Genomic DNA, 26174 nt, shown 5'->3' on the forward strand with positions numbered 1-26174 from the left:
TAGCGATCGGTGCTATAAAAATGCATTGATTACTATAAAAATGCCACTGGCAGGGAAGGGTTAACACTAGGGGGCGTGGAAGGGGTTAAGTATGTTCCCTGGGTGTGTTCTAACTGTAGGGGGGGTGGACTCACTAGGGGAAATGACTGATCGCTGTTCATACATTGTATGAACAGACTGTCAGGCATTTCTCCCCTGACAGGACCAGGAGCTGTGTGTTTACACACACAGCTCCCAGTCCTCGCTCTGTAACGAGCGGCGATCGCGCTCGCTGGGCACGCACACGGGAGTCAAGGACGAGCGAGCGGCCCTTTTGGCTGCTGGGGGAGGTGACGTATAGCTACGTGCTCTCGCCCAGCAGAGCCGACCTGCCGCCGTAAAACTGCGGCGGCTGGTCGGCAAGCAGTTAATGAACGGAGCAGGGGGGCAGAAAGGGTGGGGCATGGTCTGCATTTTGACAAGTGCCTGTGACAGGTCCAGCATCTCATTTTAACGTGGGAGGGCGTATTGGTGTTCGTTCACCTTTTACATTTTAAGCTTTAACCACTTAAGCCCCGGACCATTATGCAGCTAAAGGACCAGGCCCCTTTTTGCGATTCGGCACTGCGTCGCTTTAACTGACAATTGCGCGGTCGTGCGACGTGGCTCCCAAACAAAATTGGCGTCCTTTTTCCCCCCACAAATAGAGCTTTCTTTTGGTGGTATTTGATCACCTCTGCGTTTTTATTTTTTGCGCTATAAACAAAAATAGAGCAACAATTTTGAAAAAAATTCAATATTTTTTACTTTTTGCTATAATAAATATCCCCAAAAAGATATAACATTTTTTTTTTGCCTCAGTTTAGGCCGATACGTATTTTTCTATATATTTTTGGTGAAAAAAATCGCAATTGGCGTTTATCGATTTGGTTTGCGCAAAATTTATAGCGTTTACAAAATAGGGGATAGTTTTATTGCATTTTTATAAAAAAACTATTCTAGTAATGGCGGCGATCAGCGTTTTTATTTATATATATATATATATATATATATATATATATATTGTGACTGCAACATTATGGCGGACACTAGGACACTATTTTGGGACCATTGTCATTTTTACAGCGAACAGTGCTATAAAAATGCACTGGTTACTGTCAAATGACACTGGCAGTGAAGGGGTTAACCAGGAGGGGGCGCTGTAGGGGTTAAGTGTGCCCTGATAGGAATGGTGAAAGTCTTTACCAGGGAGTGTTCTTACTGTGGGGGGTGTGGCTGTGCGTGTGACATCACTGAACGTCGTTCCCTATGACAGGGAACAGACGATCAGTGTCAGTCTCACTAGGAAGCACAGAGAGAGGTTTGTTTACACTTACCTCTCCCAGTTCTTCCTCTCTGTGACCCGATCGCGAGACACTGGCAGCGTTCGGGTCCGCGGTTCCCGCAGGGACGGTCACGGGGCTGAGGACCGGGTCGCGAGCGCGCCCCACGGCTGGGCTCTTAAAGGGGATGTACATGTACGCCCTTGTGCCCAGCCGTGCCATTCTGCAGACGTATATGCGTGCGGCGGTCCTCAAGCGGTTAAAGCCCATTTTGGGGCAAAAAATACTTTTCCCATACAGTCTCTCTCTTTTACCAAAACTTCACTGGAGACATTAACCACTTGCTTACTGGGCACATAAACCCCCTTCGTGCCCAGGTTAAAATTTCAGCTTCCGGCACTGCGACGCTTTAACTGACATTTGCGTGGTCGTGCGACGTGGCTCCCAAACAAAATTGACGTCCCTTTTCCCCCACAAATAGAGCTTTATTTTGGTGGTATTTGATCACCTCTGCGGTTTTTATTTTTTGCGCTATAAACAAAAAAAGGGCGACAATTTAAAAAAATATATATTTTTTTTACTTGTTGCTATAATAAATATCCCAATTTTTTTTTTAAAAAAAATATTTTTTTTCTCAGTTAAGGCCGATACGTATTTTTCGACGTATTTTTGTAAAAAAATAAAATAAAAAATCGCAATAAGCGACTGGTTTGCGCAAAAGTTATAGCGCCTACAAAATAGGGGACAGAATTATGATTTTTTATTATTTTTTTTTTACTAGTAATGGCGGCGATCTGCGATTTTTTATTGGGATTGCGACGGACGTATCGGAGACTTTTGACACAAATTTGGGACCATTCACATTTATACAGCGATCAGTGCTATAAATATGCACTAATTACTGTATAAATGTGACTGGCAGTGAAGGGGTAAACACTAGGGGGTGAGGAAGGGGTTAAATGTATTCCCTGGGTGTGTTCTAACTGTGTGGGGGGAGGGGGTGACTGGGGGAGGTGACCGATGCTGTGTCCCTATGTACAAGGGACACAGATCGGTCTCCTCTCTCCCTGACAGCACGTGAAGCTCTGTGTTTACACACAGAGCTATACATCCCTGCTGTGTCACTGACGATCGCGGGTACCCGGCGGACATCGCGGCCGCCAGGTACACGCATCGGCTTACCAGCAATGCGCCGGGACATTGTTTACCCGCTGCGCGCCCCCCAGAGGCGCGCGCGGGTAATGCACTTTAAATGACGTCCAAAGACGTCCAGTTGGCACCTGAGAGCCGCGCTGTTGACGTCTTTTGTCAATAGCGCGGGTCTCAAGTGGTTCAAAGAGAGAATTTAATTGGTTTCTCTGGAAGCACAAACTGCTTTTCCTTCACATACTTTTCTGTAAGCAGCCCATTTGCTCAGTTCTATTGCAGAACGGAATTAGAATTTGGGGGGCTTGAGGGCAGCAGGAAAGTTTTTTTTTTTTTTTTGTTTTTTTTTTTTTTTCCTTTAGACCTTTTGCATTCAGAACTCTTATCCTTTTCATCTGCAGGGAAGTGGTTCCCTCCACCAGAGAGTACTGAAGAGCCACCATTGTCCAATGAGTCTCCGGTGCATTGTGGGAACATGGCTGAGGACATTAAGGAGTTTCTACAGTGTCATATACAGCAATATCGGCTAGCAAGAGGCGAGCTGGAAGAAGAACAAGAAGACATTGCAGGTAACTGAAGTATTAAAAAACACATTATAAAAAAACAATCAATGAATGCTGTATTACATGCTGTTCATACTCGGTCACTATGAGATTCTTTTTCTGTATTCTGCAAAAATAAACTGGTTGATCCTGCTGCTCTCTATCTCCACCTTCTGCCCATGTCCCCAATTCAGCGAAGGATTTTTCAGAGCAGTGGTGGTAGCTTTGCACATGCTCACTTTTCAGCGAGTTTCTATGCTGAGCATTTCCTCCTAATTACATCTCAGCGGCCCATGCAGATTCACATCAGCAGAATGGCACAGGCAGGCAAAGCAACCGATTTGAGATATATATATATTTTTTAAATCCTTGCATTTTATCCAGTCTGTGTAAGGGGTTGTATTTTTTTTATCAAAATACCAAACATGTTATACTCGCCTGCTTTGTGTAATGGTTTTGCATTGAGTAGCCCCGATCTTCCTCCTTCTCGGGTCCCCCACTGGCGCTCCTGGCTTCACCCCCAAGGCGCATGCTCCCAAAGTAAGCCACTTGCTATGGGCACACTAGAACAGGGTTCGGCCCCGCTCCCTCTGCACCGGCTCTGATTGACAACATTGGAAGCCAATGGCTCCTGCTGCTGTATTTGAGCCAATGAAGAGCGAGAGAGCCGAGACAGCCTCAGCTCTCGTGCACATCGCTGGATCAAGATCAGGCTCAGGTATGTATTTAAGGGGGCTGAGTTTCCCTTTAAGTGGAAATTTTGGTACAGTGCGTTCTAAGCTTCTGCAGACACCAGGATGTCGGATCAAAACAGACCAGCTGTGTGATGAATGGTAGAGTAGATAGAAAAAAGGTCCAGCTTTGCTTTTTCTGAAATGCTGATATTTTGAGTAAGCAGTCTGCTACGACCTACCAACCTTTCAGTTGCAAAAACAAAAATATTGTCCTTTTCCAACACTTCCTTTGTGATGAGATTCCTAATGGTATTTTTTTTTCTTCCATTTTAGATGTTTTATCTCCACTAGATGATGCCAAAGAGGAGGAGAAGCCACCATTGGCCACCCATGTTAAGATTTCCAAAGAGGTGGCAGAAAAATGTACCCACTTCTTGTCGCACAGTGATCCACAGATCCGAGTACAGGTATGGCGGGCTCAGACAGTGCATGAGCAAAGTGTGACCAGTGGTAGGGTGTCAGCTGCAATGATTTGGCAAGGATACTGAAAACAAGGACTAAAAAGACTGGTATACACTATGGGCCAGATTCTCGTCCAGCGGCGTAATTTTGTGCGGGCGTAACGTATCCGCTTTATGTTACGCCTCCGCAACTTAGACGAGCAAGTGCTGTACTCTCGAAGCACTTGCTCCGTAAGTTGCGGCGGCGTAGCGTATATCGGCCGGCGTAAGCCCGCCTAATTCAAATTTGGATTAGGGGGGCGTGTTTTATGTAAATGTACTGTGACCCGACGTGATTGACGTTTTTCCCGAACAGCGCATGCGCCGTCCGTGGAATTTCCCAGTGTGCATTGCTCCAAAGTAAGCCGCAAGGACGTCATTGGTTTCGACGTGAATGTAAATGACGTCCAGCCCCATTCACGGACGACTTGCGCAAACGACATAACTTTTTCAAATTTCGACGCGGGAACGATGGCCATACTTAACATTGGTACGCCGCAGTTATGCCTCATATAGCAGGGGCAACATTACGCCGGTAAAAGCCTAATGTAAACGGCGTATCTTTTCTGCGTCGGCCGCGCGTATGTTCAGGAATTCGCGTATCTAGCTAATTTACATATTTTGACGCGTAAATCGGCTTGCACGCCCCTAGCGGCCAGCGTAAAAATGCAGTTAGGCTCCGACGGCGTAAGACTTACGCCAGTCGGATGTAATAGAAATCTATGCGTAACTGATTCTACGACCATAGATACGACGGCTCGGATTCGGCCTTACGACGGCGTACATGGCGCTACGCCGTCGTAAGTCCTCTGAGAATCTGGGCCCATATGACCAAAAGTTTGAGGGCAGCTGGCCATCACAGCTACTACATGGACACCCCGTCTAATTGATTGACTTTAGGTGTTTGCAGCAAGGCCCCTTTCACACTTGTGCAACTTGTCCCTGCAAAGTCACATGAGAAGACTTTCCCTGTGATTTATAATAACCGTTCATATATGTATGACTTCAAGTCGTGCCGGCTTCAAAGTAGTCCCTGTACTACTCTGGTCCGATATTCAGGTGAGTTGAGATCCATAGACCTCAAGTTTACACAGGCGTTCCCTGAAACCGCGTCAAAAAATCGCGCAACTTTTATGTCGCGGCAGTGTGAAAGGGGCCCAAAGGGTACTGTTTATGCTACAGCATGCAAACACATTTTAGATCATTGTCTGCTTCCAACCTTGTGGCCACTGTGTAAAAAGCATGACTGTGCCCCTGTGTAAAAAGCCTGCCCCATAAAGACATGGTTTGGTAAATTTGGTGTAGAAGAATTTAAGTTATCTGCACAGAGCCCTGAGCCCTGAACTTAAGCTTACTAAACACTAGTAGACTGAATTGAATTGTTAATTGCAAGCTCAGTGTTCTTGTCCAGTGTCTGTACCTGACCTCACAAATAGTCTTTTGGCTCGGTGGGCACAAATTTCCAGAGTGGAGGCTGTTATATTCGCAAAAGGATAGCAACTCGATATTAATGGCCATGGTTTTGGAATTGCATGTTCAAAAAGCTCATGTACGTGGCCAGCTGTCCACAAGTGTTTGGCCATATAGTGTACCTCCAGATCTGTATATGATCATGAAAATCACAACACTGTGCGCATTGGTAAATGAAAGAGAAAAGTTTCTGAAGGATAGTAATATATTTTACTTTCCCATTAACAGAAGGTTAAATTGACTGATGCCTTAAATTAATGCATAGTGGCTTAATACTGTATATGCTTTACTACTACTTTAGTATAGTCAGAGCTTATACAAAAATATGTAAATATGCTGGAGCCCCAGTGGGCATTTTGTGCAGTAGAGAAGTTTGTGGGGTATGACAGGGAGTAGCATGTTTAGAAGAGGATTATATAGGATATGAGAACAGACTATGCGAAGAAGAGGATTGCAGTGACGGCGCGGCGCACTACTCGCGCATGCGCAGTAAGGAACCGCGCAGTGAAGCCGCAACGCTTCACTTTCCGATTCCCTAACCGAGGATGGCGGCGGGTGCAGCCGAGGGACGAGCGATTGTTTGTCCTCGGCTGACTACATCGCGGGCACGCTGAACAGGTAAGTGTCCATTTTTTAAAAGTCAGTATTTGTGCAGTATTTGTAGCTCCTGGCTTTTAAAGAAAAAAAAATTGGTGGAATCTCCGCTTTAAAGGGGAGGTTCTCCCATTCCCGCCGCCCCCCCTTGCTGGGGCATGATCACAATCCTGTACTCCGACCTGCTCAGCCAAGTGAGCTACTTGCGGGATCAGAGGCTGCAGCCACCACCACCTCCTGCTTCGCTTTGCTCCTCCAATCACCATGGTCAGTCTGCAGTCGCCCCTGGTCTGGCAGGTGTTGCCAGTGTGCTGGCCGACTCGCACCCCCCAGCGACAACCCCCTGGAAAATGCTGCACAAAGCAAACACCTTGTTTATAGATAGATACACCCCTGTATGCAGGGGGGGAGTAGGAAGGGTATGACTTTGTGTAATATGTTTAGAAGAGGATTTCGGAGGGTATGACATTGGGCAGTATGTGCAGGAGAGGCTTGCAAAGGGTATGACGGGGACAGTATGCGCAGGGGAGGAGTGCGAAAGGTAGGGCACTGACCAGAGTAGCAGTTTAATATATTCTTTATTATAGTCAGAACACATATGTATATCCATCTATAAAAAATAAATACATTTTGTACTCTAGTCCGATAAAAATGCAGGAGGGGCATGCCTTTGTGATGCCAATGCAGGAGAGGCATGTGGAGGGTATGAAAGTGGGTAGCATGTGCAGGAGAGAAGTGCAAAAGAAATGACAGGGACAGTATGCGCAGGGGGGAGTATGGAGGGTATGACACCAAGAAACATATGCAGGAGATGAATGCAAAGGTTTGACAGGAGGCAGAATGTGCAGCGGCAGCGTGTGGAGGGTATGACAGCTGGCAGTACATGCACAAATAAGACGTATGTCATATTGGCTAACAATGGATTTTGCAACCGTGTGATTGAATGAAGCATTTGGTTTAGGTAGGTTTGGTGACAAAAAGCTTTTCATCAGCAGTGACCCATGATCCTTCGGGTAATAATGACAGTAGGGTAACGCCTGTGGGGGAAGGCAGAGAATAACATCTGTCAGCCAGGGAGGGTGAGTAGTGACCGTAGGGTAGGATCAAGTTGGGAGGGATGTCTCATCTGTGAGAAGTTCAGGGAGGGTCTATGTGGGGTTATGTCTTCCAGCAGATGGGACTGGAGAGAGGCGACTGTCAGCTGGGTATGGGGAGGGTGGGCATGCAAGGAGAAATGTCTGTCAGCCAGGGAGGGGTGGGCATGCTAATGGATGCCTGTGAATAAGGAAAGGGGGTAGGAGACTCCGGGGATCTTTGTACAGGTAACTGTCAGTTTGAGGAGGAGCAGCAGAAGAAGAATGTAAAAACCCCAAAGTTAAAGTGGATGTAAACCCGAATTTTTTTTTTTATGTCAATGTACAGTATAAGATTTCCTATCATCTGTGCCCAGTGTTGCCACACAGAGTTAATCCAGCTCTGAGCAATCCTCTTTTATTGTTCAGTGAAATAAAACGGACTTACAGAGAAAAACCTTAGTCAGTTCCGCCCCCTTGCTGTGAGTGACAGGTTATTTACGTATCTCATGCACTAACCTGGAGACGGGCATTATTTTTTAATTCCCACCCCCACTCCTTTTCTGAAGTCATGTGGTTGCTTTTCTGGATTTTGACTGGATGTTAGTGATCATAGTAGAATTTAGTGTAAGGAATACATAGGACAAAATGCATGTTGACAAGAGGAGGGCGGAGAGTCTACTGACATCACGACTCCACCCACAGAGCTCCAGACAACAGATCCACCCACAGAATCTGCAGTTTTTCAGTTCTTATTACAGACAGAGGGGAGACATTTGACAGGTAAGTGTATATGTATAGATCAGCACTATGGCAGTAGTTTAGAAAGGATGAGAGTGGCTTTACATCCACTTTAAGGAACAACTTTCATGCAATGATGGTTGGTGCATATGGCGTTTATTCCTCTATCACTCATTACATGGCTTCCTTTTTCAGGCCCTGGACACTTTTCGGCTATCGTTACTACTCATACATTCTCAGGAAGACGTTCTTCTGCCTCTTGCACATAAAATCTGGCCATGTCTAGTGAAAAGACTGTTACAGGACGAGCCGCTGGTCCTTTTGCGAGCTTTTCAGGTAACTGCAAGATCCCAATTCTTTCTTAGTTTTTCAAAACCGTTCTGTTTTCGTTATGCATATTTCCTTTTCCCAAGCATGGAAACATAATAGTACCTTCATATTCCTTTCCATTCACTCCTTGTGCAATCTTTGAAGACTAATCAGCACTGTTGCTGATTTGCATAATATGATTTTTAAGTCTCATACAAACGAGTGTACAGAACGGAGGATGTCAATGAGCTGGAGCTCCCTCCCTACGGCCGGCGACATCACTCCTGTAGTTACTTCCGAGTATCGCAGGCTCCGGCTGTGATTGGCCAGAGCCGCGATTACATCACTCCCGCGCATGCTTACAGTTGCGGCACACTAGCTGAAGCCATGACTCAAACGTGCCATTGCTTCAGTGCACACGTGCCGATGATTGGGGGATATCTCCTAAACCGTACAGGTTTAGGAGATATCCGGGCTAGCTACAGTTAAGCCTTATTAGTCAAAAGTGGATTGCAAGACTTTAAATTTAAATATATAATATATGTATGTGTGTAAAAATAAATCAGTTCTTCACAAAAATTGTTAAGAGAAGTATGGGTTAAAAAAATGAATTTTTTTAAATCGTACTTACCTCAGTGGATTCAGCATCAGTTTGATGCTCCTTGTGTCCCCTGGCGCCTCCAACACTGAGAACCGGCGATCGAACATTGCTGATTGCTCGGTTCTGACAGTTCCCCGAGCAGAGAGCTGTAGACTGTCAGTCACAGCTCCCTCCTCGCTCATTGGAGCACTGGGCTGAGGAGGGGGTGGGGCGACCGCCCCTGGCTCTTATCAGCTCACTGAGAGGCTGAGCCGGGTGTAACTCCAGGCCCCTGGTATATCCAGACTTCGATTGTCGTGATGATGCGATGCCTGGAATGATTTCGGTGATTTCGGCCCGTTCTCTGCTGTAAACGGGTCATGGGAGAGCAAAACGAATTGCACTCTTGTGATCCATAGGAGAAGCCCAGCCAAACAAGCTCAGGCTGAACTTCTCCTTTAAATCTTTTCAGGTGTGCCGCAAGGCAAACAAGTTTGAGAAACACTGCATTATCAGGAGGCGCACTGCGATCATTTATCGGATATCTTATGCGTGTTAGTCATGTTATTAAACGGTTATCTCCTTTTCCAGGTGTTGGTGTCTCTTTCTTCCTCATGTAAAGACTTCCTGCGGCAGCGTGTGTGCAAGGATGCCCTTCCTGCCTTTTTGATGTCCCTACGCTCTCAGGCACTTGTTAGCTGTCACGCTGGGCCTGTATACAGCCACACACTGGGCTTTAAACTGCAGGCAGCTGTGTTGGAAGGATTGGGGACCCTTTGTGTGGATTTGGCTTTGGGTGAGTTAATGGCTGCCTAGCTCAGAGACGGAGTTCTGCATGCTAAAGTGACACTTCATGTAACTTATGTGTGTGCCTTTTCCTATTCTGTGTGATTGTCCAAGTCTTGGGTCCAATGCCTTTGTCTTCAGACACACTGATCCATATTCAGAATGGGCACATGTCTGAACTGGCATTTTTACAGCCCGTCGTAACTTTGCGGCTGATTCATAGAATCAGTTACGCATAGATAGCCCTAAGATCCGACAGGTGTAATTGACTTACACCGTCGGATCTTAGGATGCAATTCTAGGCCGGCGCTAGATGGCGATTCCATTGCGGAAGGCGTAGAATATGCAAATGACTAGTTACGGCGATTCACGAACATACGCTTTACCCGTCGCTCTAAATTTACGTCATTTCCGTCAAGATACGCCGCGTAAAACTAAGGCTGCCCTCTAGGTGGAGTAACCCATGTTAAGTATGGCCGTCGTTCCCGCGTCGAAATTTTAAATTTCACGTCGTTTGCGTAAGTCGTCCGTGAATGGCGCTGGACGCCATTCACGTTAACGTAGAAACCAATGATGTCCTTGCGACGTCATTTAGCGCAATGCACGTCGGGTAATTTGACGGACGGAGCATGCGCAGTACGTTCGGCGGGGGAACGCGCCTAATTTAAATGGTGCCCGCCTCATTTGAATTAGGCGGGCTTGCGCCAAGCGATTTTACGTTACACCGCCGCAAGTTTACAGGTAAGAGCTTTGTGAATCAGGCACTTACGCTGTAAACCTGCGGCGGTGTAACGTAAATGGGATACGTTACGCCGCCGCTGCGCAACGTAAATGTACCTGAATCTGGCCCCTTGTTTTTTCTATATTTTTAGCAGTTGAAATTTCAGTGCATCACTAGCACTAGTAAATCCAAGCTGGGAGACGTGACACCTTTATACACAAAGAGCTTGCTGTTTTAAAGGGACGTTCCAGTGTAAAATGTAGGCAGGCCCCCATACCAGATTTTTAAAGAGGAGTTCCATCCAAAAGTGGAACTTACACTTTAAGGACTCCTGACCCCCTTCCATGCTACATTTGACATGTCATTTTTTTTTGGGGGGGGGGGAGGGAGTGGGTACCTACCAGCTCCCAGTTATGCTCGAGCTACCTAGGCGACTCGAGCAGAAGTTCTCCTCTCTCTCTCCCTGCAATCTTCTGGGACACATCACAGGTCCCAGAAGATTGCCCGGACATTGAGGAGACCCAGCGCGACTTGCGCATGTGCACCCGGCTGTGAAGCCGCAAGCTGTCAGTTACTACCCTCTCCCCCCCAGACAGTTTTCCCAATCAGGTGATTTCCCCTTGGCTTTCGTTCTTGGATCAATTCAAACATTTTGGATTTCCCTTTATTTTCTTTCTTGGCAGCAATGGTCACCAGTACAAATACGGGGTAAATCTAACCCTTTTACTCTCTATCCAAAAGAAAATAGATTTTCCTAAAGATAAATTTAATTCCCCGCTACTAAAAGTTGCCATTAGTTTCCAGTTGGTTATCTAAATGAGAAATAATTCATAATAATATGACACGGATAATAAAGTTGCTTTGTACTTCCCTGTGAGACTTATGGCCTTTGTGTGACCACGATTCTACTTAAGTAGGGAAATCTACTGATACGCCGACGTACTTTCAAATTTCCCGCGTCATATCTTTGGTTTGAATCCTCAAACCAAGATACGACGGCATCTGGGTTAGATCCGACAGGTGTACGTCCTCGTACGCCTTCGGATCTAAGATGCAATACTTTGGCGTCCGCTGGGTGGCGTTCACGTCGTTTTCCGCGTCGGGTATGCAAATTAGCTATTTCCAACGATCCACGAACGTACAAGCGGCCGGCGCATTTTTTTACGGCGTCTCTAGTCGGCTTTTTACGGCGTATAGTTAAAGCTGATATTTTGTCGCGTATAGTTAGACCTGCCATGTTAAGTATGGCCGTCGTTCCCGCGTTTATTTTGAATTTTTTTTTTTGTTTGCGTAAGTCGTCCGTGAATCGGGATGGAAGTAATTCACGTCTAAGTAAAAAAAAAATACGTTGTTGCGATGTCATTTAGCGCAATGCACGGCAGGAAATTTAGAAACGGAGCATGCGCAGTTCATTCGGCACGGGGACGCGCTTCATTTAAATGAAACGCACCCCCCTAATCGCCGATTTGAATTCCGCCCCGCCAGAAATAGACTACGCCGCCGTAACTTGCGGCGCAAATTCTTTGGGGATTCGAACCGGCCAAAAGTAAGTTACAGCGGCGTAGCGTATCTCACATACGCTGCGCCCATCTATTTCTATGTGGATCTGCCCCTAAGGGTCTTGAGGAGGGCGAGGGCCACATGAAATGGCCTGGAGGTCCGGGTTCGGCCCGCCGGCCTTGTGTTTGACACCTGTGAACTAGACGTTACTAAATCCTGGTTGCTACAGTTTGTTTGGGGTTTGCTGACTACTTGTCATGTATTGGAATGTAATGTCTGACCCTGGAAATATATATGAACCATGGGAAGTGTGAAAGGCTTTGCTTACAAGTCAATGTGAATGCAAAAATTAAATAAAAGTAATTTATGAACCTCTAGGCCTACAAGAGATGTGTGCATATCTGATGTATATGTTTATATGTTGTAGCTGTTTGATGCTGTATGTGTACTGAGCAGCCAGTGAACAGATTATTTTGTCCTCTAGGAGACAGCGATCTGCTGGAGGTGATTGATTCTTGCATGTTGTACCTGAGCGCCCGACAGCCCAAAAAACTTCAGGAGGCTGCAATCCGGTGAGAGTCATGGCTTTTTCTTTCCCAACCAGTATATTAGACATCCATGTTTCCTGTGTAGTTCCGATCTTTGCTCTGTAGTAGATGTGTATAGACTAGAGCAGGGGTCTCCAAACTTTCTAAACAAAGGGCCGGGTTATTGTCCTTCAGACTTTAGGAGGGCCGGAGTAGGGACAGTGGGAGTAGAAAATGTCCTGATGTCCATCTGGAGTAAACAATGCCCTATATTTGGTGTCAGTGGGAAGGCTAGTGCCCCATCATTGGTGCCAATTAAAGGAATTCTGCCCCATCATTGATGTCTGTAGGAGGAGTTGTGCCCTTTCATTTGTGTCAGTGGGTATCAATGGAAGGCATTGTGTCCCATCATTGGTGTCAGTGGGAGGAATTGTGTCCCATCATTGGTGTCAGTGACAGGAATTGTGTCCCATCATTGGTGTCAGTGGGAGGAATTGTGTCCCATCATTGGTGTCAGTGACAGGAATTGTGTCCCATTATTGGTGTCAGTGGGAGGAATTGTGTCCCATCATTGGTGTCAGTGGAAGGAATTGTGTCCCATCATTGGTGTCAGTGGAAGGAATTGTGTCCCATCATTGGTGTCAGTGGAAGGAATTGTGTCCCATCATTGGTGTCAGTGGAAGGAATTGTGTCCCATCATTGGTGTCGGTGGGAGGAATTGTGTCCCATCATTGGTGTCAGTGGGAGGAATTGTGTCCCATCATTGGTGTCAGTGGAAGGAATTGTGTCCCATCATTGGTGTCAGTGGAAGGAATTGTGTCCCATCATTGGTGTCAGTGGGAGGAATTGTGTCCCATCATTGGTGTCAGTGGGAGGAATTGTGTCCCATCATTGGTGTCAGTGGGAGGAATTGTGTCCCATCATTGGTGTCGGTGGGAGGAATTGTGTCCCATCATTGGTGTCAATGGGAGGAATTGAGTCCCATCATTGGTGTCAGTGGGAGGAATTGAGTCCTCTCTTTGCTGTCAGTGCAAGGAATTATGCCCTATTGTTGTCGTCAGTCGATGGGATCATTCCCCGAGGGCAAGATAAGGGCTAGCAAAGGGCCACATCCGGCACCAGGGCCACAGTTTGGAGACCACTGTACTAGAGGAATGTACACTCATTACTGATATTAAAGGCTCACCTTTTATTTTTTTTTAAATAACAAACATGTTATACTTACCTGATCTGTGTAGTGGTTTTACAGAGAGCTGCCCAGATCCTCCTCTTCTTGGTTCCCCTGCTGGTGCTTCTGGCCCCTCCCCCTTACCAAGTGCCCCCAGAGCAAGCTGCACTGAGGGAGTGGTTTCCTGTTAATTCACAAACTGAAGCATAGTAAACTTAAAGTGGTTGTAAAGGTACAATTTTTTATTTCATTTTAAGCCTTATTAGTCAAAAGTGGATTGTAAGGGGTTGTAAATGTACAAATTTTTTTTTTTTTTTTTTTTTTTTTTTTTTTTAATAGCTTCCTTTACCTTAGTGCAGTCCTCCTTCACTTACCTCATCCTTCCATTTTGCTTTTTAAATGTCCTTATTTCTTCTGAGAAATCCTCACTTCCTGTTCTCCTCTCTGTAACTCCACACAGTAATGCGAGGCTTTCTCCCTGGTGTGGAGTGTCATGCTTGCCCCCTCCCTTGGACAACAGGAGAGTCAGGACGCTCTCTACGTTGCAGGGAGAGAAAGGCGCTGTGTGTAAGTGGGCGTCCTGACTCTCCTGTTGTCCAAGGGAGGGGGCGAGCACGACACTCCACACCAGGTAGAAAGCCTTGCATTACTGTGTGGAGTTACAGACAGAAGAACAGGAAGTGATGATTTTTCAGAAGAAATAAGGACGTTTAAAAGCAAAATGGAAGGATGAGGTAAGTGAAGGAGGACTGCACTAAGGTAAAGGAAGCTATTTAGGAAAAAAATTGTACCTTTACAACCCCTTTAACCACTTCCAGACCTTAGGTGTTTTTCAGATTCGGTGTTTGCAAGACTAAAACAGTTTTTTCTGCTAGAAAATTACTTAAAACCCCCAAACATTATATATATTTTTTTCTAACACCCTAGAGAATAAAATAGTGGTCATTCCAATACTTTTTGTCACACCGTATTTGCGCAGCGGTCTTACAAGCGCACTTTTTTTGGAAAAAATTCACTTTTTTGAATTAAAAAATAAGACAACAATAAATTTGGCCCAATTTTTTTATATATTTTGAAAGATAATGTTACGCCGAGTAAAATGATGCCCAACATGTCACGCTTAAAAATTGCGCCCGCTCGTGGCATGGCGTCAAACGTTTACCCTTAAAAATCTCGATAGGCGATGTTTAAAAAATTCTAGAGATTGCATTTTTTGAGCTACAGAGTAGCTCCAGGGCTATAATTATTGCTCTCGCTCTAACGATCGCGGCGATACCTCACTTGTGTGATTTGAACACCGTTTTCATATGCGGGCGCTACTCGCGTATGCGTTCGCTTCTGCGCGCGAGCTCGTCAGGACGGGGCGCTTTAAAAAAAAATGTTTTTTGTTTTCTTATTTATTTTTATTTATTTTATTATTTTTTACACTGAAAAAAAAAATAATAATAATTTGATCACTTTTATTCCTATTACAAGGAATGTAAACATCCCTTGTAATAGAAAAAAGCATGACAGGTCCTCTTAAATATGAGATCTGGGGTCAAAAAGACCTCAGATCTCATATTTGGGCTTAAATGCAAAAAAAAAAAAAAAAAATGTAATTTTTTCAAATGACCAAAAAAAAAATTTGTCTCTTTAAGAGGCTGGGCGGGACTGACGTTTTGACGTCACTTCCGCCCAGCAGAGCTATGGGGACGGGTGAAGGAGATTTTTCCTTCAGTCTCGTCCCCGCTCACCAGCCGACAGCATCCGATCGCCTCCGCCGCTACCGACGGCTCCGGTAAGCGGCGGAGGGCGCGGGAGAGCGGCGGGAGGGGGGGGCCCTCTCCCGCCACCGATAACGGCGATCTTGCGGTGAATCCGCCGCGGAGACCGCCATTATCGGATTCCAGACCGCGCACACTAAAAATGGATACCTCGGTTGTGACAGCAGCTGCTGCCGTTACCGAGATATCCATCTTTAAAAATAGGACGTACATCGTCGTGCGCAGGTCTGGAAGTGGTTTAAGGATGAATACAGTGAGTAATCAGTACTGATCACTCGCTGTGTTTATTCTGAAAAGGAATGGGCTGGTACATTACATATTTAAAGGCCCCTTCCCCCCCACTCTCCACCCTGAAATATCCCCCCCCCGGAACACCCTGTGCACACACCTTTGCCTCTACATTTTAATACCAGTAAATGTGCACTTGCATCTAATGAGATTTGCCAGCAGATGTAAGCAGCCTGTTTCTGAACAGTTCCAAGCTCTGGCTTGCTCTTGCTTATATCACTGTAGACAAGTTTAATTTCGAGATTCTTTATTAGAACACTGTACAGCCAGTAGGTCCCAAATGATGCATAGATGCAGTTGGCTTGCTAAACAAATCATTACTCAACTCAGTAGGCACAGATGATAACGTGCCGCACTTTCATGGATTACAGCAATTTCGGCTCATCGGCATAGTTTTTAATAATCCTTTCGGTTCTAGAGAAGAACGCTTATTACAGATGGAGACGGTACTGCTCATTTCTTTCACTGATGAGATATAATAGGACTAAAATAGCTGTGTTCAAATTGTATATACAACTTTTAAGATCTGGCTACATGTGTGAAATGTAACCACTTAAGGACCGCCTCCTGCACATATACGTCGGCAGAATGGCACGGCTGGGCACAAGCACGTACAGGTACGTCCTCTTTAAGTGCCCAGCCGTGGGTCGCAGGTGCGCACCCACGACCCGGTCCGAAGCTCCGTGACCACGGCCGCCGATCGCCGCTGGAGTCCCGCGATCGGTCCTCCGGAAACTGAAGAACGGGGAGAGGTGTGTGTAAACACAGCTTCCCCGTTCTTCACTTTGGCGCCGTCATCGATCGTCTGTTCCCTGATATAGGGAAACACGATCAATGACATCACACATCCAGCCCCGCCCCCCTACAGTTAGAAGCACAGATGAGGTCACATTTAACCCCTTCAGCGCCCCCTTGTGGTTAACTCCCAAACTGCAATTGTCATTTTCACAGTAAACAATGCATTTTTAATGCATTTTTTGCTGTGAAAATGACAATGGTCCCAAAAATGTGTCAAAATTGTCCGAAGTGTCCACCATAATGTCGCAATCACGGAAAAAAATTTGCTGATCGCCGCCATTAGTATTAAAAAAAATTATAATAATAAAAATGCAATAAAACTATCCCCTATTTTGTAAACGCTATACATTTTGCGCAAACCAATCGATAAACGCTTATTGCGATTTTTTTTTTTACCAAAAATAGGTAGAAGAATACGTATCGGCCTAAACTGATGACATATTTTTTTTTTTATAGCTTTTTGGGGGATATTTATTATAAAAAAAAAAGTAAAAAAATATTGATTTATTTTTTTCAAAATTGTCGCTCTATTTTTGTTTATAGCGCAAAAAATAAAAAACGCAGAGGTGATCAAATACCACCAAAATAAAGGTCTATTTGTGGGGAAAAAAAGGACGCCAATTTTGTTGCACGACCGCGCAATTGTCAGTTAAAGCGACGCAGTGCCGAATCGCAAAAACTGGCCAGGTCCTTTAGCTGCCTAAAGGTCCGGGTCTTAAGTGGTTAAAGCCTTCAAGTTACCTAACTGGACAAAAGAGAAAAGATGGTTGGTCTTTTGTCAGTCCCCACCTTTTATTTTGTAAGGGAGGTTTAACGCGTTTTTCTCCTGTGCGGCAGTGTTATGTTGTATCGGGTAGTATGTCGGTTTGTTTGAACTGAACCTGTCAAGATAGAAGATGCCTGGAGCCATCTTCCTCATACATGCTTCACTTCTAAATAAGAACATAAGAGAGTTAAAAATCAATATAAGCGCATTCTCGTCAAAGAAGTGAATCTTAACCACTTGTGGACCGCCGCACGATGATATACGTAGACAGAATGGCACGGCTCTGTGACCGCGGACCAGATCGCCGCCGGTGTCCTGCGATCGGGTCACAGAGCTGAAGAACGGGGAGAGGTGAGTGTAAACAAACCTTTCCCCGTTCTTCCTAGTGGCTTGTCAGTGATCGTCTGTTCCCTGTCATAGGGAACGACGATCAGTGACGTCACACTTCCAGCCACGCCCCCCTACAGTAAGAATCACACACTAGGGCACATTTAACCCCCTAGTGGTTAACCCCTTCACTGTCATTGTCATTTTCACAGTAATCGGTGCATTTTTATAGCACTGATCACTGTAAAAATGACAATGGTCCCAAAAATGTGTCAAAAGTGTCGGGGCTTTCACACTGGAGAAACAGCAGCCGCTGTTTAGGGTTAGTTTGAAGGCGCTATTTTTGGCGCGCTAGCGCCTGCAAACTGCCCCAGTGTGAAAGGGTTTGAACATAAATATCAAGGTCAAAGTTTAGGAACTGCAACAATTTTGATACACCGTCCCCCCTTTTTCAGGGGCCCAAATGTAATTGGACAAATATAATCGTAAATAAAATGTTAATTTTTAATATTTTGTTGAGAATCCTTTACTGGCAATGCCTGCTCAATTGGGTTTAGATCAGGCGATTGACTCGGCCATTGCAGAATATTCCACTTGTCTTCCTTTAAAAGCTCCTGGGTTGCTTTTGCAGTGTGTTTTGGATCATTGTCCATCTGTACTTGGAAACGCTGTCCAATCAACTTTGCTGCATTTGGCTGAATCTGGGCTGACCGTATATCTCTAAACACTGCAGAATTCATCCCGCGGCTCCTGTCGCATCATCAATAAACGCCAAAAATCAATGACCCAGTCAGTGGTGTATTTAGGTTTTGTGCTGCCCTAGGCCTGACTAAACTCGTGCACCCCCTAATTTAAATATAACCCACCCCTTCCTGTCAAGGCCACACCCCCATTTAAGACTTGCCCTGACATTTTCCAGTGGGGACACTAGTTCTGAGGGCCTTGGGGGGGGGGGGGGGGGGGGGGAGAAAGTAGAGTCCCTTAATTTGCAGGGATTTACTTTCACTTCCTGTTTTGCTCTGGAGCCCGTCGGCTGACTTTCTGACAGTTTTTAGCCTCCCGACATGGCATCTGTCTCTCTCTCTCTGAGAACTCAAGTGAGAGGTCTACTGTTATGATAGGACAGTTCAAACTAGAAGCAACGCAAAGCCGCCCCCCCCCCCCCCCCCCCCACTTGCGGAACGCCCCACGCCCACACAACAACTCATTGGTTGGGGTCTGCTGCCCTAGCCTCCTCCGTGTATGGGATGTCCCCCCCTGATGGTGGCCCTGACCGTATTATACCGGCAGTAGTGTGGCCGCTTTATGGGGGCACTAGACCGATTTGCCTCCTGGCCCAGTCCACCCCAAGACTGGTGCTACACTAAAAGTGTAGCGCAAGCCGCAGGGACTCTTTTTTTTTTTTTTGTGCTGCCCCCCCCCCTGCAACGCGCGGCCCTAGGCCTGGTCCTTGTTGGCCTAGGGCCTAGGCCAAGATACAGCGTTGGACCCAGTGCCACTAGAAGCCGTGCATGCCCATGCCAATACAAAACTGCTTCCACCATGTTTTATAGATGATGTTGTGTGCTTTGGATCATGAGCTGTTCCAAGCCTTCTCCACACTTTTTTTTCTTCTTGTCATTCTGGTACAGAGTAATCTTAGTTGCGTCCGTCCAAAGAATGCTTTTCCAGAACTGGTCTGGGCTTTTTTTTTTTTTTGGCAAAGTCTAATCTGGCTTTTATTTGCATTTTAAAGCGGTTGTAAACCCGCATATACATTTTTTTTTTTTTTTTTTTTTTTATATATACCTGCAAGGCAAAAGTCATAATGAGCTAGTATGCACCGCAAATGGGAGATTTCCTTTCCGGCATGGGTCGGCGGGGCCGGCCCTTCAGCCGAGGATCCCCCCTGCAATCAGCGGCGCATTGCGAGGGGAATATATCCTAAACCGTACAGGTTTAGGAGATATTCTTTATACCTACAGGTAAGCCTTATTATAGGCTTACCTGTAGGCAAAAGTCAAAAAAGTGGGTTTACAACAAAGTTGTGGTTATTTCACAAGGAATCACAAAGAGGGACAATAACCAGAAAGCACAAGTCTTTTCCCAGGAATATATTGTTCCCATTCTGTAATGACCGCCTTTTACTTTTTCAGAGCTACAGAATGCCCACTGAGTAATCTCTTTGTTTTCTCTCCCTGTAGGACGTTTCTCTCTCTTTCACAGCTAGATCCAGATATTGTTTGGTTGTATCTGTGTGAATGGCAAAGCCCTCCAGAAACGCCTCACCCCTCCCTGGTACCTCTTCCTTGGAAAGGCAAACCTCAAGATGAGTACACGCCGAACGTTCATCTCCTACTGCAAAAGCTGCAGTGACATTAATCGCTAACGAGAACCAACTGCCCACACTTCATGTAAATCACCTGCAGGCAGGTGATCTGGATTCTGCAGAAAGCATGGTGACCTACAATCTCCTTTCTATAGGAAAGATAAATGATGAAACTCTACAGTGACTTAATCAGAAAATCCTCAACCGCAACACTGGCTACTCTATTAGCAGAAATAATTTGTAATATGAACAGGAATAGACAGTGTCCTCTATGGATCGCTGGATACCCTTCAGAATGTGACACAAAATAAGGAACCCAACAAAATTTATAGCTCAGTCCTAAATTGTATAATCCATTAAATTAGCAAATGTCAATAACTGTTCAAAATCAATTACATCTTCAGTTTTTTCCTAGAGCGGTGCTTCTCAACTGCTGTCATCAGGACCCACTAACAGGCGATGTTTGCAAGATAACTGAAATACATCACAGGTGATATTATTTTTGATGCTCAGTGATTGCAGTATTCTAGTTTACATCTCCCTAAGGTAATACTTAAAGCGGAGGTTCACCCTAATAACATGTATATCTGACCAACTCCCTTATATTCGTAACAAGTTTTTTTTGTTATGCTGTATGTTCATTGTTGGTGAAACCTAAGGAAGTGCTCCGGGTGCCATGTTCACTTGGTCTGGTTACAATAAAATCAATGTCGCTGTAGAAATAACTACATAAATCCCAGAATATTCTGTTTTAAGTGCATCTACATTTTAGCCCAGATCCTTGGGTTCTGACGCCTGTGGTCAGGATGCCGTGACTATGGCAGTGACCTCAGCAGCTTAATATAAATGACATATTTCATAAAAGTTCATGAAATTTAAACTTTGTGTGCTGTTCTGTCTGTTTTTATTGTTTACTGCAGCTTTGCTTTAGCAGAACCACACCTCCACTATTCTTTTTACCAACTCCCTCTAGAACGGTGGTTCTCAACCTATGGCCTCAGGACTAAGGATGAGCTCCAGCGTGTTCGCGTAGCACACGTGCAGAGCCCGCCAGGAAGTGTGCATGGCGCTGCGCTCATCACAGACAGGGAGACAATGTCCCGATGCTCGGCTGCAGAGATCGAGAAATGTCTCCCTGGTTGTGATTAGCGCAGCGCTGGTGCAGACTTCCTGGCGGGCTCTGCACGTGTGCTACGCGAACACGCTGGAGCTCATCCTTACTCAGGACCCTCTAACAGGCCAGATTTTAAAGCGGAGGTTCACCCTAATAGCATGTATATCTGAGCAACTCCCTTATATTCATAACAAGTACATTCCGCAATTACTTTATTTTTTTTGTATGCTGTACGTACCTTGTAATCCATTTTTTCAATCTACTTCTCCCCACGGGAGTAGGCGTTTCTATTCCTAGGGGGATTGTCATCTGGGAGGTCGCCCAGATGATTGACGTCTGTTACCCACGGCGGATAAGGCCACGCCCCCCGTATTGCATAGGCGCACACGAGTTACAGGGTTTCCGAAAGAAGCCGCAGGCGCCGTATAGAGCCGACTCACATCTCCGCATGTTCGGCTTTTTTCGGAAACCCCGTAACTCGTGCGCGCCTACGCAATACGGGGGGTGGGGCTTTATCCACCGGGGGGAACAGACGTCAATCATCTGGGCGACCTCCCAGATGACAATCCCCCTAGGAATAGAAACGCCTACTCCCGCAGGGAGAAGTAGATTGAAAAAATGGATTACAAGGTACGTACAGCATAAAAAAAAAACTAGTTGCGGACAGTACTTGTTACGAATATAAGGGAGTCAGTCAGATATACATGTTATTAGGGTGAACCTCCGCTTTAAAATCTGGCCTGTTAGTGGGTCCTGAGGACATAAGTTGAGAACCACTGTTCTAGAGGGATTTGGTAAAAAGAATAGTGGAGGTGTGGTTCTGCTAAAGCAAAGCTGCAGTAAACAATAAAAACAGCCGGAACAGCACACAAAGTTTTCATTTCATGAACTTTTATGAAATTTGTCATTTATATTAAGCTGCTGTGGCTGAGGTCACTGACCACAGGAGTCAGAACCCAAGGATCTGGGCTAAAATGTAGATGCACTTAAAACAGAATATTCTCGGATTTATGTAGTTATTTCTGTAGCGACATTGATTTTATTGTAACCAGACCAAGTGAACATGGCACCCGGAGCACTTCCTTAGGTTTCACGAGCAATGAAACATGCACAGCATTCGTGGAATGGGGAAAAAAAACATGCAGCAGTCGTAATGCTTTTGTTTATTTTTTTATTTATTTTTTTGAGCGCAGTAAATACTAGTCTAAGGTATTGTGAACTGAATGCAGGTTTCTCTGCATCCCATTCGCATGACAGGAGATTGTGACCGGCTCTCAATAGTGCCGGTTAACACATCTCCATGGCGGCTGCAGAGTAAATTTTTACAGGGGTCCCGTGCGTATTTGGCTCTGTTTCAGGTCCGAATTTAGGCAAAAATTCCAGCCTGATTTGTCTCTGAAACAGAGAACAGGGACGCCCGGACCCCTGCTATGAGCCGCATCGGTATTAGATGTGAACCCAGTCTGAAGATCCATGTGTACAGCAAGTATTTGCAGTACATTTTCTATTATCTTAAAGTAGTAACTTGAAGGCTTTGAACCATCTGGATTAGGGGTGGAGATAGAAGATCTTGGTAGGAGTTCTTTCTGAATTGCTGACACAAGTCTAGAAATAAAGCCAACATTTTGCAATTTTCTTTCCTTCCACCACAAGTGAAAGGAAAGAAAATCGCACAATCACCAGTCCGTGTTGTTGGGGGGAATACCTCCCACAGTGCTTTTGTGTTCACACAATGATTAGTGTTACCCGCTAAAGCAGGGGTGCCCAACCTTTTGAAGTGCAAGGGCCACTTAAGCAACTTGGTAACCAGTCGCGGGCCACAATGAGCAGAGCGGGCGGATGAAGGGTTACGACTACTCTATAGGCCCTCCGATCTACTCAGATGGAAGGGGACAAATTCCCTGTTTTTCGGATTGGAGGTAGGCGGGGTAAGTGGACACCAGTCACTCTATAGATGTGAATTGAGGGTCCCATTTGGTCGGGCTGATCGCGTGAAAAGGGCCTAAGACTGCTTTCACACTGATGTGCTATGGTTTACCCACACCCACTGTGTCTATCCTGTGGGTTAGCTGAACTTTGCCATAGACTCCGCCTGTGGCAAAAGCTAGCGATCTGGAGGAAGCATCGCCTTATGGGGCTCTGCTCCGCAACCTGCGATCTGGGCCTGCCAACCCGCCATTCCAGATCAGGAGGTTGTGGGCCACATCAGAGGTCTCCGTGGGCCACATGTGGCCCCCGGGCCACTGGTTGGCCACCCCTGCGCTAAAGCCTGCAGCACTAACTGTTCAGGAACAACTCAACAGGCTGGTATTCCGTCAGTCCCTGCTGAATTGGCCAAATTTTGATGCATTTATGGCTGGCTTCTCTTAAAGCGGAGTTCCGCCGAAAAAAAAAAACACGTAAAAGTCAGCAGCTACAAATACTGTAGCTGCTGACACTTACCTGTCCAGGGCACCCGGGATGTCCTCACCCGAAGCTGACCTGTCCCTCGGCTCCTGGGTGCGAGGCGCTGCCATCTTCTTCAGTAAGGGAATCAGGAAGTGAAGCCTTGCGGCTTCACAGCCTGGTTCTCTACTGTGCATGCGCAAGTCACGCTGCGTGTCCTGACTGGTCCATGCTGTCTTCTGGGACCTGTGTGTCTCCCAGAAGACAGTGGGAGGGGACAGACATGGCATAGAACGCCGCAGATTCGGCCAGAAGTGGGAAAAAATACCTGTATTGGACAGGTATCGGATTCCCCCATCCCCCCGAAAGGTGCCAAATGTGACACCGGAGGAGGGGGGGGGGGACCGGATAAGCAGAAGTAATTTTTTGGGGTGGAACTCCGCTTTAAGGTGGCCATACATTGCTTGAATTTCAGCCAGTTATTGATATTGCAGCCAAAGTTTGCTTAGTGGGAGACCCTCCTGTCAATTAGAAATTAAGTAAAGGATGCACAACACATAGTCTCACCGGTCCACCTCCAACTCATTTCACCCCACAAAGGGCATAATCATGGAGACGCTATTGGACCTCTCCTGTCCTGGCCCTTCAATTTTTTAATTGAAGAATGTTGAGCATTTGCACCCAGCCAGATGCAGATGCTGGTGAAGTGTTCTGACACCCACCACCTGCGACTGTCAGGCCTCGTACACACGACCGAACATGTCTGCTGAAACTGGTCCGCGGACATGTTCGGTCGTGTGTAGGGCCGCCCGGACAATTTTCCGGCCTAGCGGACAGGTTTTCAGCGGACAAAAGTTTCTAAGAAAATGCTAAGAAACTTGTCCGCTGGAAGCCTGTCCGTTGGACATGTCCGATGGTCAGTACGACTCATCGGACATGTCCGCTGGCCCGAGAACCCGCGCATGGTGTCGAAGTGATTCGACGCATGCGTGGAAGCATTGGACTTCCGGGTGTGGCGGCGTCAACGTCACCGCGCTGTCTGTCCGCGGGGATTTTGGTTTGATGGTGTGTACAACCATCAGACCAAAATCTCAGAGCAGACATGTCCGATGAAAACGGTCCGCGGACCGTTTTCATCGGACATGTTCGCTCGTCTGTACAAGGCCTTAGAGTACATTTTACCCAGAAGGTAGATTCATCCACATTGTATAGCATGGATGGAGGAACAGGTTAGAACTTGTTTAAGGCCAGCTTTAGAGACAGGGGTATCAAGTGCCTATCATTTTCAGGAGACACAGTGGTCAATGGCAGCCCCCTATTGCTCTTTTATTTCTAGAAAAAAATCAGTCCAGCAGCATTATATAAGGAGTGGGATATTTCCTCTTCATCAGGTGGTGAGTGAACTATTCACTCTCATGCAGAGCAAGAAGCACTGCTACTATCCAACACTGGGTGTGTCTGAGAGTGTTTGCCATGGTTCCTCTCACCTGCCACTATGTCTTTACAGGAATTAGGCCCCTTTCACACGGTGCGGACTGCGGCTGCGACCTGCTTGCTTAGTAGTGGATCTGACTGCTGAGCGGGTAAAAAACAGGTCTGTGTCTGCTCTGCAAATGCAGAGCGGACACAGACCACTCTTTATGGACAGATTTAAATGGACTGCCTGTCTGTTTACACCCAGCTGCCCTCCAATCCGATCCGCTGGACGTAAGGGGAGCAAATCCTTACCCTTCTCTCCCTTTGTGGCCAATGGGAAGAACAAAGGTGGTCAGTGAGGGGCACACCTAGAGTGTTGTATAGTAGTTTTGCTGCTACCTCTGGAAAAGAGTGAAGATTTTACACGCCTTTTGCAGGGGAGGTATGTATTCAGCCTCTTCCGTTAGAGTGCAGTTACTTGAATTTTTTAATCCATGTTATCCTGTTTTAGGAAGATTCCTGGATGGATTTGCTGCCACACACAGTTCTTGAACATGTGCCTAGCCGGGAAATATCTTCCTATTCTCTCCAGTCATGAAAATCAATGATTATCCCCTGGGCCGTCATCTATCTAGTGCTGGGTTCTATGGGAATATATGGAGAATCCTGGACAGCTGATGCTGGCTATGAATAAAAGGGGAGCTCAGAACTCTTTGTGGGTTTTGAAATAACCCTGAACAATGTAGGTGGAGACAGAACCATGCAAAAGTCGTTTTTGTTGAACCCGATTTGTGATTTATATATTGGTAACGTTTCCGTAATGAAGAAGACGAACCTGTCCTCAAACCCTATTGGTCCCATAAGGGTCTGTGTCAATGTCATCAATTTGAGATGCCTCTGAGACCATTCAGAATTATTTGACCTTCTTCGGACCTTCATTTAAAGGGGCTGTAAAGGTACATTTTTTATTTTTTTTTCCTAAATAGCTTCCTTTACCTTAGTGCAGTCCTCCTTCACTTACCTCATCCTTCCATTTTGCTTTTAAATGTCCTTATTTCTTCTGAGTAATCCTCACTTCCTGTTCTTCTGTCTGTAAGGCTGCATTCACACCTGAGCGTAGGTCGTTCGGTCGTAGTCATGCTTATTTGCGCGTTCGCATACAGCGTCGTCCGACGTTTTTGTACTTCGACGTTTTTATTTTAGCCAATAGGAAAAATTATCATCTTTTCATCACTTGTTGCTATGTTGGTAGATTTTTTTTTTATCTTCTGCCTGGGTGAAATGTTCTATTGATTAAAGCGACAAAACACCCGTAGCAAACGCTCGTTGTCGTGCTAGTCGCTTGAATCGAGCGTTTCCATTACTTTCTATGGG

At 45.9% G+C, this 26174-nt stretch overlaps 1 protein-coding gene across 2 annotated transcripts in view; it reads left to right on the forward strand.

Moving 5' to 3' along the window:
• TTI1 (TELO2 interacting protein 1) overlaps nucleotides 1-20277 on the forward strand; it is a 33179-nt gene extending 12902 nt beyond the window's left edge. For both annotated transcript variants that reach the window (XM_040330565.1, XM_040330566.1), the window contains exons 3-8: nucleotides 2849-3016; nucleotides 3997-4130; nucleotides 8237-8377; nucleotides 9522-9726; nucleotides 12422-12509; nucleotides 19761-20277. In XM_040330565.1, coding sequence (XP_040186499.1) covers nucleotides 2849-3016; nucleotides 3997-4130; nucleotides 8237-8377; nucleotides 9522-9726; nucleotides 12422-12509; nucleotides 19761-19932 — 908 coding nt within the window. In that variant the 3' untranslated portion in view covers nucleotides 19933-20277. The remainder of the gene's footprint in view (nucleotides 1-2848; nucleotides 3017-3996; nucleotides 4131-8236; nucleotides 8378-9521; nucleotides 9727-12421; nucleotides 12510-19760) is intronic.
• The last annotated feature ends 5897 nt before the right edge of the window (nucleotides 20278-26174 follow it).

This window comes from Rana temporaria, chromosome 12 (assembly GCF_905171775.1).
Source record: "Rana temporaria chromosome 12, aRanTem1.1, whole genome shotgun sequence".
Taxonomy (NCBI): domain Eukaryota; kingdom Metazoa; phylum Chordata; class Amphibia; order Anura; family Ranidae; genus Rana; species Rana temporaria.